Source organism: Podarcis raffonei, chromosome 2 (genome assembly GCF_027172205.1).
Source record: "Podarcis raffonei isolate rPodRaf1 chromosome 2, rPodRaf1.pri, whole genome shotgun sequence".
Classification (NCBI taxonomy): domain Eukaryota; kingdom Metazoa; phylum Chordata; class Lepidosauria; order Squamata; family Lacertidae; genus Podarcis; species Podarcis raffonei.
The window spans coordinates 31734664-31748806 of NC_070603.1; the positions used below are offsets into that span (position 1 = coordinate 31734664).

A 14143-nucleotide genomic window follows, 5' to 3' on the forward strand; every position below is an offset into this window, starting at 1 on the left:
TCTGAGTCCCTAATTCAGCCAAAAAGCACCCAAAGTCATCCCCGAAGTCAGGAGTGTGAGGTAAACAGCAATCCATTCAGAGGTATAATTACAGAACGCTCTACTTTCCTAGTATTTTGTGTACCTGCAGGGACATCTGTTATTTTTTAAAAACATTGTACCTTTTTCTAACACATTACAGCTCCGTAGAATAAAATGGGCACTGTAAAACACTGAGGTGCTCTTCTGCTAGTTCCCTCACTGTGAGAGGTGAAATTACAGGAAACCAAGCAGAGGGCCTTCTCGGTAGTGGCACCCTCCCTGTGGAACGCCCTCCTATCGGGTGTCAAGGAGATAAAGAACTACACAACTTTTAAGACATCTGAAGGCAGGCCTGTTTTGGGAGGTTTTTAATGCGTGATGTTTTTATTATGTTTTAGATATGTTGTAAGCCTCCCAGAGTGGCTGGAGAAATTTATAACCCAGTAGGGCAGGGTATAAATAATAACAAATTCATTATTATTATTATTATTATTATTATTATTATTATTATTATTATTTATTATTTATTACAGACACAGATCTACATTTTGTTTCAAGTACAATCATACCTTGGAAGTCAAACAGAATCTGTTCTGGAAGTCCATTTGACTTCTAAAGCATTCAAAAACCAAAGTGCGGCTTCTGATTGGCTGCAGGAAGCTCCTGCAGCCAATTGGAAGCCACGGAAGCCCCGTCAGACGTTCGGCTTCCAAAAGAACGTTAAAAAACCGGAACAGTTGCCTCCAGGCTTGGATTGTTTGGGAGCCACAACTTTCAAGAACTAAGCTGTTCAAAAACTAAGATACAACTGTATACCTTATTATATCACTAAAAGCTTCCTAGAAAACAACAGGCTGCTTGTTCCTTCCAGCACTTCCTCTCTTCCCACTCATCTGTTCTTGTGCTACAATGTGTTTTCCTGTGTTTTAAAATATAGCAAAACAATACATAAACAGGATATATTAACTAGTTAATTGATTGAATGTGATGGTCCACAAACAAATGCCTGTGCCTTTCCTTTCTAGTCCTGCGGAAATATTTACAAAGGATTGTCCCAGACAGGTGCATGGGGATGTTTTGATGAATTCAATCGGATTTCGGTGGAAGTCTTGTCTGTAATTGCTGTACAGGTAAAGATTCTCCTTAGGTTTCCATTCATTGTGTGCAAATAGCCTGGATTTCATAGTCCTTCCAGCTTTATCGCTGCAGTCAAATGCTGGCCATTCGTCTCTAGGATCAATACAAGTCCCTTGGGAATGATAGGCTGTAAGGAAGAGGTAGCTATTTCTATTCTGTCTTTGGTTTGCCACAATCAGCACTTTTCCATTCCTCTGCAGTTCAGTGTCCACTAAAACCTACGCCATTTGTCTCACTATCTGCTATGACTGAAACTTACATAATGCAATGTAATGGGATGTAATGAAATGTAATTAATTTAACTTATTAAACTCTGCTGCGGCCCAATGGATTGGCTGTTGTAGGTGACAGTTGAGGGAGAACCCTGATGCCATCAGTGTCACATCTGCAACCAGCCAGATTTAGCATTCTGGTAACATTATGAGGTCGGGACACAGGTGGCGCTGTGGTCTAAACCACAGAGCCTAGGGCTTGCCGATCAGAAGGTCGGCGGTCCGAATCCCTGCGACGGGATGAGCTCCCATTGCTTGGTCCCTGCTCCTGCCCACCTAGCAGTTCAAAAGCACGTCAAAGTGCAAGTAGATAAATAGGTACTGCTCCGGCGGGAAGGTAAACAGCATTTCCGTGCGCTGCTATGGTTGACCAAAAGTGGTTTAGTCGTGCTGGCCACATGACCCAGAAGCTGTACGCCGGCTCCCTCAGCCTATAGAGCGAGATGAGCGTGCAACCCCAGAGTCATCCGCGACTGGACCTAATGGTCGGGGGTATCTTTACCTTTACCTTTAACATTATGAGGTCAGTTCAGAGTGAGGAAGTACTCTCCTCATTCCGTATGAGTAAATTTGCCAGTCAGTGAAGCTGGGCCCCACAAAATTGCTTCAAGGAGGAGAGGAATCTGCAGCTTGCAAATGCTTGTGCAGAAAGCCTCCCACTCCTCGCACGTCATTTTAAGTCAAGCCTAGTTTGTTGAGTATCCTGGAACTTGGTTAGCTCAAGTGTGCAATTATTTCCTAGTTCTTGATGCATCCTACATGTCTTTAGATTTCATTGACTGCAGTTGGTTATTGGAAAAAACTTGTTAATATGTCTGCATTTATCTTCAGCACCATATTTCATTATCTTACTGAAGACCTCATAGGAACAACTGTTAAGACTTTGTTTTACTTGAAAGGTTAAATGTGTTCAAGATGCCATAAGAGCCAAAAAGAAGGTTTTCAACTTCCTTGGAGAGACCATTTCTCTTATTCCAACCGTTGGAATGTTTATTACTATGAATCCTGGATATGCCGGCCGTACTGAGCTGCCTGAAAATTTGAAAGCTTTGTTCAGGTACTAACATGCAGCCACTATTCTGGGGGAAATGAACTGGTAAGGGATTATCACAATAATGTATGAGCTGGCCAGATTTCTTGGGCAGTGGAGTTGGGATGCCTCTAGCCAGACAGCCTCCCTCCTTCCCTCCCTGGGCTCCTAATACCTTTGCTCTCTCCATTCTGAGGAAGGGACAGGGAGTTGCTTCATTCTTCCCACACCCTTCACTTCTGGCCAAGTTCCAGGCCCATGCTTCTTTCTTGCATGCCTCACTTCCCCCACCTCCATTGCCATTTTGCCACAGTCATGTAATGTGTCACTCTGCCCAGAGAAGTAATGTGGGAGTAGTAGCGCCAATGAGATTTATTGAGCTGTTGAGGATAGGGCCACGTGAAGGATACCATGAATAGATTTGGAAAGCGTGTTGAGGGAAGAGAGAGTTACTCTTTCGCACAGGCCTGGATCGCCAACATGGAAGCTCTCGGGAGTCAGGGCAGATTATACAGTGTGTAAAACAGTGGAAACAAAACGAGACTGAGTGTAAGTGGGAAATGAATGTGGGCGTTTGAATTTAATCATATCTGACATTTGCACTGAATATTCACTGCAGCCTAAAGGAAAGATTGACTGTTGTCTCTGCAGCGTAATCGCACCAGATGTTGATTGTCTCATTTCTCTCTTTTCAGGCCCTGTGCGATGGTTGTTCCTGATTTCGAGCTTATCTGTGAAATCATGCTTGTTGCTGAAGGTTTCATTGAAGCCAGGCTTCTAGCTAGGAAGTTTATTACTCTCTACACACTGTGTAAGGAGCTGCTTTCAAAGCAGGTAATTGAACATTGTTCACCAAGCCTGTTTGACACTGAGTTTTTTTAGTGCAATGAAGAGTTTGCAAGAGTATACTGACAGGGCTTTAAAAAAAACAAAAAAACTTAAAAGTGGTTGTATTCCACCCCAAACTTCGTCCTGTCATAGAAAATCAGCAGGGATATACAGAGGTAGAATATTGGAATGTTAAAAAATGGCTGCCTCTCACCACTCACCTCCAGAAGTGAGCCTAAAGCCTTATGGCTATGGTAACAAAGGGTGCCCGTGCTACTGTACCCACCTCAGAGGAACATAAACAACTTTCCTTGCCTTTTTTGAAAGTGGAGGGATGCCTTTCCTTACTTGCTTTAAGCGATGTCCTTCTGTTTACGTGCAATGCGAAGTTGTTGCCATATGTCTGACAGGATCACTATGACTGGGGTTTGAGAGCTATCAAGTCTGTGCTAGTGGTGGCTGGTTCACTCAAGAGAGGAGACCCAGGGCGGGCAGAAGACCAGGTTCTCATGAGAGCTTTGCGAGACTTTAACATCCCCAAGATTGTGACGGATGACCTGCCTGTCTTCATGGGACTCATCGGAGACCTTTTCCCAGCGCTGGATGTGCCTAGGAAGCGTGATCTAAACTTTGAAAAGGTGAATCTGCTTTAGTTGGCTGTGAAGCAGTATAATTAAGAGATTTGAATGTCTGGCCTCTTTTTTGTGTGTGACTTCACTGGGGAAAACCCTGTTGCCATGGAGACCTCTGGAAAAGAGCCCTGCTCAGAAAGCTTTTGGTGATTTGTTCATTTTCTTGTTTGGACACCTGGGATTGTATCTGCGCAATAATCCCATCATTTATAGCAGATCATGGCTTCAGTTCTATACCAGCCCTGGGACTGAGGAATGAGCCCCTGAACAAGAATTACACCCCCTGGTACACTGGGGCTTGGACTTGTAAACACATTTCTTGTCTTCTCAGATAATCAAACAGTCCGTTCTGGAGCTCAAGCTACAACCTGAGGAGAGTTTTGTGCTGAAGGTGGTACAGCTGGAAGAGTTACTCCAAGTTCGGCATTCTGTGTTTGTGATTGGAAATGCAGGCTGTGGCAAATCTCAGGTAGGAGCTATGAGCCTACGGTTAGGGCTCCATCACTAGGGAGTCCATTCCAAAACATTATGATAATTAGCAAGCAACTCATTGTTCAAGTGATCCACAGCCCCGAAGAGTAGAAAAATAGCTTTGTGAGATACATTATACTGGAACAAAAGGTACAGTTTGGGGGTGGTTGTGTTTTGATATTCTCTGATGTTACAGAAGCAGTCGGAAGCTCCATCCCAGTCTTTGCCTTTCTCCTGACAGGTTCTGAAATCTCTGAATAAAACTTACCAACTGATGAAAAGAAAACCTGTAGCTATTGACCTGGACCCTAAAGCTGTAACCTGTGATGAACTATTTGGAATCATTAATCCTGCTACCAGAGAATGGAAAGATGGTAGGAAATAATCCCAGAAATAACGAGTAGTATAAATCTCCAGATACACAAAACGGAGAAACATTCTACCTTAGGGCTGTATCCTAAAAGCGTGAAGTTTAAATTCCAAGATTTTCCTCTCAGAAGAGAAAACCCAAACCCTACCCTGACAGCATTGTCAAAATTTTGCTTCCACATGAGATTTCTGCTGAAACTAATCAGATTTTTTTTAAAATTTTCTTTCCAGCATTGATCCTTTTCCAGACCCAATATGTTCTTTTTTAGCATGGGGAAATGGCAGGGCACCAGGACTGACCCTGATACCTTTGTAATTATTTAAAAGTGCTTCCGTATGAAAGTATGAGTTGTAAATTGCTTTTAATCTCCCACCCCTAGCCCCATGGTTGTTTTTGCCAGTTTCAGCACAGTGAATCCCAAGAAATGATTTTTTTTCAAAATGTACTTGCTCTGAAATCCCCTTAAACTGGTTTGACATACAATTACCCGAAACAAGGAAGTTGCCAGTGATTCTACATGAGAATTACTGGCTCAAATTAGGCTTCCAGGTTTCCTCTAGTTATTCAGAGTCGTGAGATTTGATCTTCTCTAAAGTGAACGCCATAGAATTTGGGTCTCTCTAGACCAGGGATGGGGAACCTGTGTCTCTTCCAGATGTTGTTGTAGAACAACCCCCATTTGCCAGCTTGGAAGAGTGACATGGAAGAGTCACTGACTTCCTGCTCATGAACTACAGTGGTACCTCGGGTTACATACGCTTCAGGTTACAGACTCCGCTAACCCAGAAATAGTACCTCAGGTTAAGAACTTTGCTTCAGGATGAGAGCAGAAATCATGCTCTGGCGGCGCGGCAGCAGTGGGAGGCCCCATTAGCTAAAGTGGTGCTTCAGGTTAAGAACAGTTTCAGGTTAAGAACGGACCTCCGGAACAAATTAAGTACTTAACCTGAGGTACCACTGTAAACTGATCTCAGCTGGAGCTGTATGAGCTGTTCACAGGTATGCATGTTTTAGCAGGATGAAATCCTATTATGTCACAGTTTTTTAGGCTTTACAGTGGTACCTCGGTTTACAAACTTTATCCATTCCGGAAGTCTGTTCTTAAACCAAAACCGTTCTTAAACCGAGGTGTGCTTTCCCTAATGAGGCCTCTCACTGCCGGTGCCCTTCCACTGTTCGGATTCCGTTCTTAGACTGAAGTAAAGTTCTCAAATCAAGACACTATTTCCGGTTTTGCGGAGTTTGTAAACCAAATCGTTCTTAAACTGGACTGTTCTTAAACCAAGGTACCACTGTATCACATATTTGAGAAAATGCATCTATTTACAAAATGTATACACTGCTTTATACTTCTGTGATGAACTATCATATCTGTAATAATAATAATAATAATAATAATAATAATAATAATAATACCCCACCTATCTGACTGGGTTTCCCCAGCTACTCTGGGTGGCTTCCAAAAGAAAATTAAAAACACAATAAAACATCAAACATTAAAAACTTCCCTAAACAGGGCTGCCTTCAGATGTCTTCTAAAAGTCAGGTAGTTGTTTATTTCCTTGACATCTGATGGGAAGGGCATTCCACAGGGAGGGCGCCACTGCCAAGAAGGCCCTCTGCCTGGTTCCCTGTAACCTCACTTCTTGCAGTGAGGGAACCGCCAGAAGACCCTCGGAGCTGGACCTCAGTGTCCAGGCTGAACGATGGGAGTGGAGGCACTCCTTCAGGTACACTGGACTGGTGTTATTTACAAACAACATTTAGAAGCTGTACTTCTCAAATGATTTCTGTACGTCAAAAGTTTAGTTTAAAATGGAAGAATGATGTGTAAACAGTGAAATTCAGTGTGAATTTCTCTGTGTTCTGCGTAGGCTTATTTTCAACTATCATGCGTGATCTTGCTAATATAACTCATCGTGGACCAAAATGGATCGTTCTGGATGGAGATATCGATCCGATGTGGATTGAGTCTTTGAATACAGTTATGGATGACAACAAGGTCAGTACAGGAAGTCAGAGATAAAATTGTTGGTTTCCACATCAGCAAGATGAAGAAGTCACACCATACTTGTTTCTCTCCCTCCTAGGTGCTCACCCTAGCAAGCAATGAGCGAATCCCACTAAATCCCACCATGAGGCTTGTGTTTGAGATCAGCCACCTAAGAACAGCAACACCTGCCACAGTGTCCAGAGCAGGAATCTTGTACATTAACCCTGCTGACCTTGGCTGGAATCCGTGAGTTTGAGTTCCCTTTGAGTATATGAGTGTCTTCCCTTGCAGCAAAAGCAAGTTTCTTCATGGCATACAGAGGAAAAGCCTTCATCCCTTGATGCATTCATTTATTTACTTTGAAATATTTCTAAGCCACTTCATATATTATTTTTAAAAATCTAAGGTGCATAAAACAGTGCACATCAACATAAAAGCACCCTAAAACAATATTATAACCATACATAGATCCAATGATGCGGGGTCTAGATCTCATGGATCAGGGGCAGCCTGTGCAAAGAGATGCATCTTTACAAGACTTCTGTAGTAAATAATTGATGGTGCATATCTATGTTTTGACATAGATGTGACTGTTTGTGTTTAATGAAGGTGGATGAGAGAAATCAAGTTCTGGTGGTGGCTTCTTGTTAAACGTCGTCGTCTTCTTCTTTGGCGATCACTCGTAGCCGAGTAAGATTGTCTTCCAATAAACACGGTTTTACCAATGAGTCCGTAAGTGACTGTGGAGGCCAGTTCTGGATCCACACGTCCTTCCACAGTGGGGACATTGGTTTCTGGGTGGGAGTTGATCACGGTGTAGATTTGCCAAACGTGCCTTCCTCTTAGCACGTTTCTCCCTTGCGTTCTGAGTTCGAGTGTCTTCAAAGTCCATGACACCTTTGGTAAAGGCTATTCTCCAACTGGAGCACTCGCAGACCAGTGTTTCCCAGTTGTCAGTGTTTATACTACATTTTTTAAGATTTGCCTTGAGACAGTCTTTAAACCTCTTGGGAATCTTTCTTCCCCTAGCTGGCCCCACCTCCCTGCAGGGCTGATTGGTTAACTTAGGTTTGGCAGGAACCTCCAATGACTAGTGCAGGGAGGCAGGCCAGCCCAACCAGCTGGTGGTCCCAGTGGGTCACGGTACTGTGCGCGGTTCTGCAAAGGGCATCCACAAAGGAAGGTGTGAGCGCTCATTATTAACCAGACTCATCCCCCCTCCACTAGGTTCCCCGATAAATTGAAGAGTGTAATTGGTCTGATTTTGCTGTTGAATTTCATTGTATTTTAGTAATTTTTGGGTGCACTGCCTGTGTTGTCTGTTGCTGGTCTCCCAATATCTTACTTTTTTGTTATATTCCTTTGGGTGCCTAGAGACCATTGGTATTTGCTGTTGAGATTCAAGCCCCATGCCAGAATTTTGGTTTGTGCTTGAGTAAAAGGTTCTGTTGATCTAGCACAGCAGATCCACTTCTTTTTTAAGCAAACTTCTTGTGCTTTTGGAAGTGCATTGAAAAGTGTGACATGACTGAATCAATAAACACCTCACAAGCAAGTTTTGCACAAGCAGATCAGGAAGAATGCTGAAAAAAGGGCATCTGGAGGAGCTTTGGGGTTGTTTTTTTTAATTGTAAACCATCATGAAAGGGATGCAATGAATAAATAACACGTTTCCCATTATAAAGAAATTTGCAGTCCTTCTTACTTCAAACCATTTTATAAGTAGGAAAATTATTGTGATGATTAAAGATTATGACTTACCTATGAGCACTGGGTTCAGTCATGAAAATTATTTGAATCTAGCACTAAACACCCTCCCCTAGCCATTGGGCTCTTGTTATGTCACAGGTTCATGTTTTCTTGTTCTGAAAAATAAAGATCTACTGAGGCCTTAATTTCATCATCAATGGGATATCAGCAAGGTGAATTAAACAATGGAGGTTAGGATCTGAAATTGTAGGGAGACAAATGCAGTGCTTCACTTCCTAGAACACATGTGGCTCATGTCTATAATAGGGAAGCATGTTTCATGTTGCCCAACAGCCGAATAAGAAAATGGTTCCTCTGCACTCTGAAAACGATGCAGTTTAAGTAAGAGGAAGGGGGTATAATGCTTGCCTGATGTAGAACGTGCATGTTCCATGCATGAGAGAATGCATCACATTGAATAAGTAATTTTATATCACCGTACAGAGTGGTGAGCAGCTGGATTGAGCGTCGGGAAGTACAGTCTGAAAAAGCCAATTTGATGATCCTGTTTGACAAATACTTGCCCACGTGTTTGGATAAGCTGAAGTTTGGGTTCAAGAAGATAACGCCTGTACCTGAAGTGACGGTGATACAAACGATCCTGTACCTTCTAGAATGCCTCTTAACCCCAGTCAACACGCCTCCAGATTCTTCCAAAGAGCTGTACGAGCTCTATTTTGTCTTTGCTTGTTTCTGGGCCTTTGGAGGAGCGATGTTCCAAGATCAGGTACCTTTAGAAATTTAAATTACTGTGTTCTGCTTCCATACCTTCAGGGTATTATTGCCCAGTGGTGCATTAAGCAGCATTTATGTACACAGGGGCCATTTGTCTAGATGCCTCTTCAAACGCTACCCCAATGACAAGGCTGGCACCAAAAATCGCTTCCTTGTGGCTGTGGTAACCTTTTAAATCTGCTTTCTGTGCATCCTGCCTGGATTGCTTGGTGCTTTGTCAGTGCCACATTTCCCATGAGGGCACAGCTGTGTGGAACCCCAGCCACATCACTCTCTCTTAGGGAAGCAGCATGTCTGTATTCACATTTTTTTAATTGTTTGGTTTTGATAGGATTCGTTTTTTATGTTTCTGACATTCTCTGTGGCCACTTAGTATATCTATGATCAAATAACCATAAAAAGCATGTTAAATGTCCCTCTTTTCCTCACCAGCTTGTAGACTATCGTGTGGAGTTCAGCAAATGGTGGGTAAATGAGTTTAAAACCATCAAGTTTCCTTCCCAGGGGACTATTTTTGACTATTACATTGACTCCGATACGAAAAAGTTCATGCCTTGGACTGATAAAGTGCCTGTATTTGAGTTGGATCCAGACGTCCCATTGCAGGTAATGGCTAAAACCCATTTTTCTTCCCGTTCATATTTCATTTTAATTGCTTTTCCCCTATGGTGCTACAAAATAGAAACCAGTGCTGAGGAAAATTCCTGCATCAGCTCAATATCCCAGTAAAGAGTGGGAAGTGTATGCTAAGAGTGTTCTTGGTTTATATATGTAGCAATATGTCTGCCTCAAGTCACAGGGTTCCTGCTCCATCCCACAGATTCAGGTATTCAGTCTTGTTTACATGCTTATTTAGGCACGGGGCAACAACAAAAAGAGGCTTGCATGTTGTAACTCCCTTCCTCACCAGTGGCTACTAGTCATGGCATATGCAGGAATTTGCTTCTGGCATGCCATCAGTGCAGAAGCATTGCAGTTCATCAGTTGGGAGGCAAATGCTCATTCATGCAAGGATAAGAAGACATAGAAAATTACATCTGGAGAAGGACAAAACTGCATCACGTATGGTTTTTCAGAGCTCTATTATTATTACATTTATATTTTAGCTTCCCTTAAAGGAGCTGACAACGGAAGTGGTGTATACGGTCCTCTCTCTCCCAGTTTATCCTCACAACAACCCTGTGAGGTGGGTTAGACTGAGATGAAAGTATTCCTTGTGGCAGGTAGACACACATGAGTAATTTACATATTTGAGCCTTGCAGCTCGGTTATTAAAACCACTGCTACTAATCTGGTCATTCCTCAGACAAATAAGTGAATTCCTACAGTGCTAGAGGAAATCCTATGAATTTCCACTGAGCCCAAATAGCAGCCCTAGACAACTCTCAGTGATGAATCAACCTCACTTGTTAAAATCACATTTATTAGGTCTGATAGGAATTTACTGATGTAGCTTCTTGTGAGGTCTTCACAAGAGTCCTGTTGCAAAGCCATGGGGGGGGGGAATGATTTTCCTATTATTATTATTATCATTATTAAAATTATTTATATTTTTCAGGTTTATACATTTCACTAATTTTACAATCATTTTGACATTACAAAACTTGATTTCCTTCCCCCTCTTTTCTGCGGTTCCATAAATTTATTTTCAATATATTCATCATATCCAAATTAACTTAATTTGCTCATTTATTCATCTTCTTTAAATATATACTCTTATGAAACTGCAGAGAAACGATTTTCCATGCACTTCTGCCTTACTGTGTCTTCAAAGGAATACTGTGCCAGAGAGAGCCTTCAGCCATGTGGTTTATGTTGTTCAGACTTTGTAAGGAGTTTCTTTTCATTCTGCTTTTGCAGGCCTCGATGGTCCACACAACAGAAACCATCCGGATTCGCTATTTCATGGATCTCTTAATGGCAAAGAAATGGCCTGTGATGCTAGTTGGGAATGCAGGCACTGGGAAGTCAGTGCTAATGGTAGATAAGCTGGACACCCTCAACACAGATGATTACTTGGTGCAATCTGTCCCCTTTAATTTCTACACAACTTCAGCAATGCTGCAGTGTAAGGAGGCCGTGTGTGTGTGTGTGTGTGTGTTTGTTTTATTGCATTTATATCCCACCTTTTTCCTGAAAGGAGCAGAAGGTGGCGGCAACAGTTCTTTCTCTCCCCATTTTATCCTCACAACAATCCTGTGTCGTAGGTTAGGATGAGAGAAACAAGATCACACCCAGTGAGCTTCATGGCCAAGTGGGGATTTGAACCCTTGTATCTCCCAGCAGGTGGCGCTGTGGGTTTAAACCACAGAGCCTAGGGATGTGGGTGGCGCTGTGGGTTAAACCACAGAGCTTAGGGACGCGGGTGGCGCTGTGGGTTAAACCACAGAGCTTAGGGACACGGGTGGCGCTGTGGGTTAAACCACAGAGCCTAGGACTTGCCGATCAGAAGGTCGGCGGTTCGAATCCGTGCGACGGGGTGAGCTCCCATTGTCTGGTCCCTGCTCCTGCCAACCTAGCAGTTCGAAAGCATGAAGTGCAAGTAGATAAATAGGTACCGCTCCGGCGGGAAGGTAAATGGCGTTTCTGTGTGCTGCTCTGGTTCGCCAGAAGCGGCTTAGTCATGCTGGCCACATGACCAGCTGTACGCCGGCTCCCTCAGCCAATAAAGCGAGATGAGCGCCAAAACCCCAGAGTTGTCCACAACTGGACCTAATGGTCAGGGGTCCCTTTACCCTTTACCTTTACCTATCTCCCGGCTATGGTTTTCCCAGTAGTGATGTATGGAAGTGAGAGCTGGACCATAAAGAAGGCTGATCGCCAAAGAATTGATGCTTTTGAATTATGGTTCTGGAGGAGACTCTTGAGAGTCCCATGGACTGCAAGAAGATTAAACCTATCCATTCTTAAGGAAATCAGCCCTGAGTGCTCACTGGAAGGACAGATCGTGAAGCTGAGGCTCCAATACTTCGGCCACCTCATGAGAAGAGAAGACTCCCTGGAAAAGACCCTGATGTTGGGAAAGATGGAGGGCACAAGGAGAAGGGGACGACAGAGGACGAGATGGTTGGATAGTGTTCTCGAAGCTACCAGCATGAGTTTGACCAAACTGCAGGAGGCAGTGGAAGATAGGAGTGCCTGCATTTTTCGCTTTCTTTTTCTTTGTTTCCCTGTACTTTGAACTGTGAATCGCTCCCTCTAGAGGGCTGAGGGAAAATTTAACAGTGTAAGGAATAAGTTAGTGGAGCTTTCCATTTGGAAACAATTCTTGTGGGAACGACCTTGGGACATGAGAGGCCAAGAGGATGAGATAAAAACAAGAGCAAAAACAAAAATTGCACAAAGGAGAAGAGGCTCCATATCAGGCCTAGCCCTTGCAGGTGTAGAAGGGCAGGAAAGAGGGATGGATACAGTGACACAAGCATTAATAAAAATTAATGAATCATTAGAGGCTTTGACTAAACAAGGTACAGAAAATTCTAAACAATTAACAGAGCTATCGGAGAAGCTTGACCTGAACACTAAAAGTGTTGCATCTAATACAGAGACTATAAATAAATTAATTGAAGAAAATGTTGCAATTCGTAAGACTGCTGAAGAGGCAAAAACTATAGCCGAATCAACGCAAGTTAAATTAGAACCTGTTTGCAAAAAGCTAGAGGAACATGAGGCTGCCCTGTCCTTAATAGATCTTCAGAGAAAGGAGAGGAACTTGAGACTGAGAGCCGTGCCAGAAAGTGAGCAGGACAGTTTGGCAGAGTACCTCACCAAAGAATTCTCGGATTTTTGGCAAGTGAATTTGAAAGAGGAGGAATTCAAGATAGTTACGGCCTTCAGACTGGGAAGAAGACAGAATAAAAAGAAGCCAAGGGATTGCCTGATAACTTTGAGATCTAAGGAGGAGAGAGATAAAATATTGAATTTACAATATCAAAGATCTCTGGAGATTGAAGACTCCTTTGTTCAGATTTATAAGGATATTCCTAAATATATCTTGGAAGTAAGAACCTACTACAGGGATTTGACCACCTTGTTGATGAAGAACAACATAATATACAGATGGGAGTACCCTCAAGGCCTGTCTTTTAATTATAAAGGGAAAAAAATTAAAATAAAAACAGTGCAAGATAAAGAACAGTTTCTGGAAAAAAATCAAGAAGACCTGGTGAAGGGAGTGGTGGACCTGACTACTGAGGCTAAGGACTTAGCGGATATATCGAACTTGACATTTGGACTTCAGACCCCAACAAAGGAAGAACAATTGCTGGGGGCAGTTGGAGGAGCAACAAAGTAAGCAACAACATGGCTCTACAATTTTTAAGCTGGAATTGTAACGGTTTGAACCTCCCCAGAAAAAGACGTGAGGTTTTCCATATTTTAAAAAAGGAACAATTGGATTTGATTTGTTTGCAAGAAACCCACGTGACCAGAACACATAGAAAATTACTTGTTAACAAAAGACTGGGACAGGAATTCATTTCATCAGATCAGGTGAAAAAAAGAGGAGTGGTGATTTATGCTAAGGAAAAATTGGCCCCGAAGCTGATATTTAAAGATGAACAAGGAAGATATTTGGCAATAGAAATACAAGTCCAAGGAGAAAAATTATTGATAATTGGGATTTATGCTCCGAATGAAGGGAAGTCAGAGTTCTTTAAGAAACTACATGAGACATTAATGGACTATTTGGATTATAATATAATCATGATGGGAGATATGAATGGAGTGGTCTCTACAAATATGGATAAAGCACTAAGACAGGTGGTTTCCAAGGATGGGAGGCTACCTAAGACTTTTTTTTGAAATGACAGATAACATGGACCTGATTGACATTTGGAGAACAAGAAACCCTCTGGAGAGAGAGGGAACTTTTTTCTCCGAAGCAAAATTGACCTGGACCAGAAT

General features: G+C 42.6%; 1 protein-coding gene across 2 annotated transcripts in view; it reads left to right on the forward strand.

Moving 5' to 3' along the window:
* DNAH17 (dynein axonemal heavy chain 17) overlaps nucleotides 1–14143 on the forward strand; it is a 105792-nt gene that overhangs the window by 41608 nt on the left and 50041 nt on the right. For both annotated transcript variants that reach the window (XM_053375595.1, XM_053375596.1), the window contains 11 exons: nucleotides 1047–1151; nucleotides 2330–2487; nucleotides 3156–3294; nucleotides 3699–3926; nucleotides 4252–4389; nucleotides 4633–4765; nucleotides 6636–6763; nucleotides 6852–7000; nucleotides 8948–9230; nucleotides 9671–9844; nucleotides 11099–11306. In XM_053375595.1, coding sequence (XP_053231570.1) covers nucleotides 1047–1151; nucleotides 2330–2487; nucleotides 3156–3294; nucleotides 3699–3926; nucleotides 4252–4389; nucleotides 4633–4765; nucleotides 6636–6763; nucleotides 6852–7000; nucleotides 8948–9230; nucleotides 9671–9844; nucleotides 11099–11306 — 1843 coding nt within the window. The remainder of the gene's footprint in view (nucleotides 1–1046; nucleotides 1152–2329; nucleotides 2488–3155; nucleotides 3295–3698; nucleotides 3927–4251; nucleotides 4390–4632; nucleotides 4766–6635; nucleotides 6764–6851; nucleotides 7001–8947; nucleotides 9231–9670; nucleotides 9845–11098; nucleotides 11307–14143) is intronic.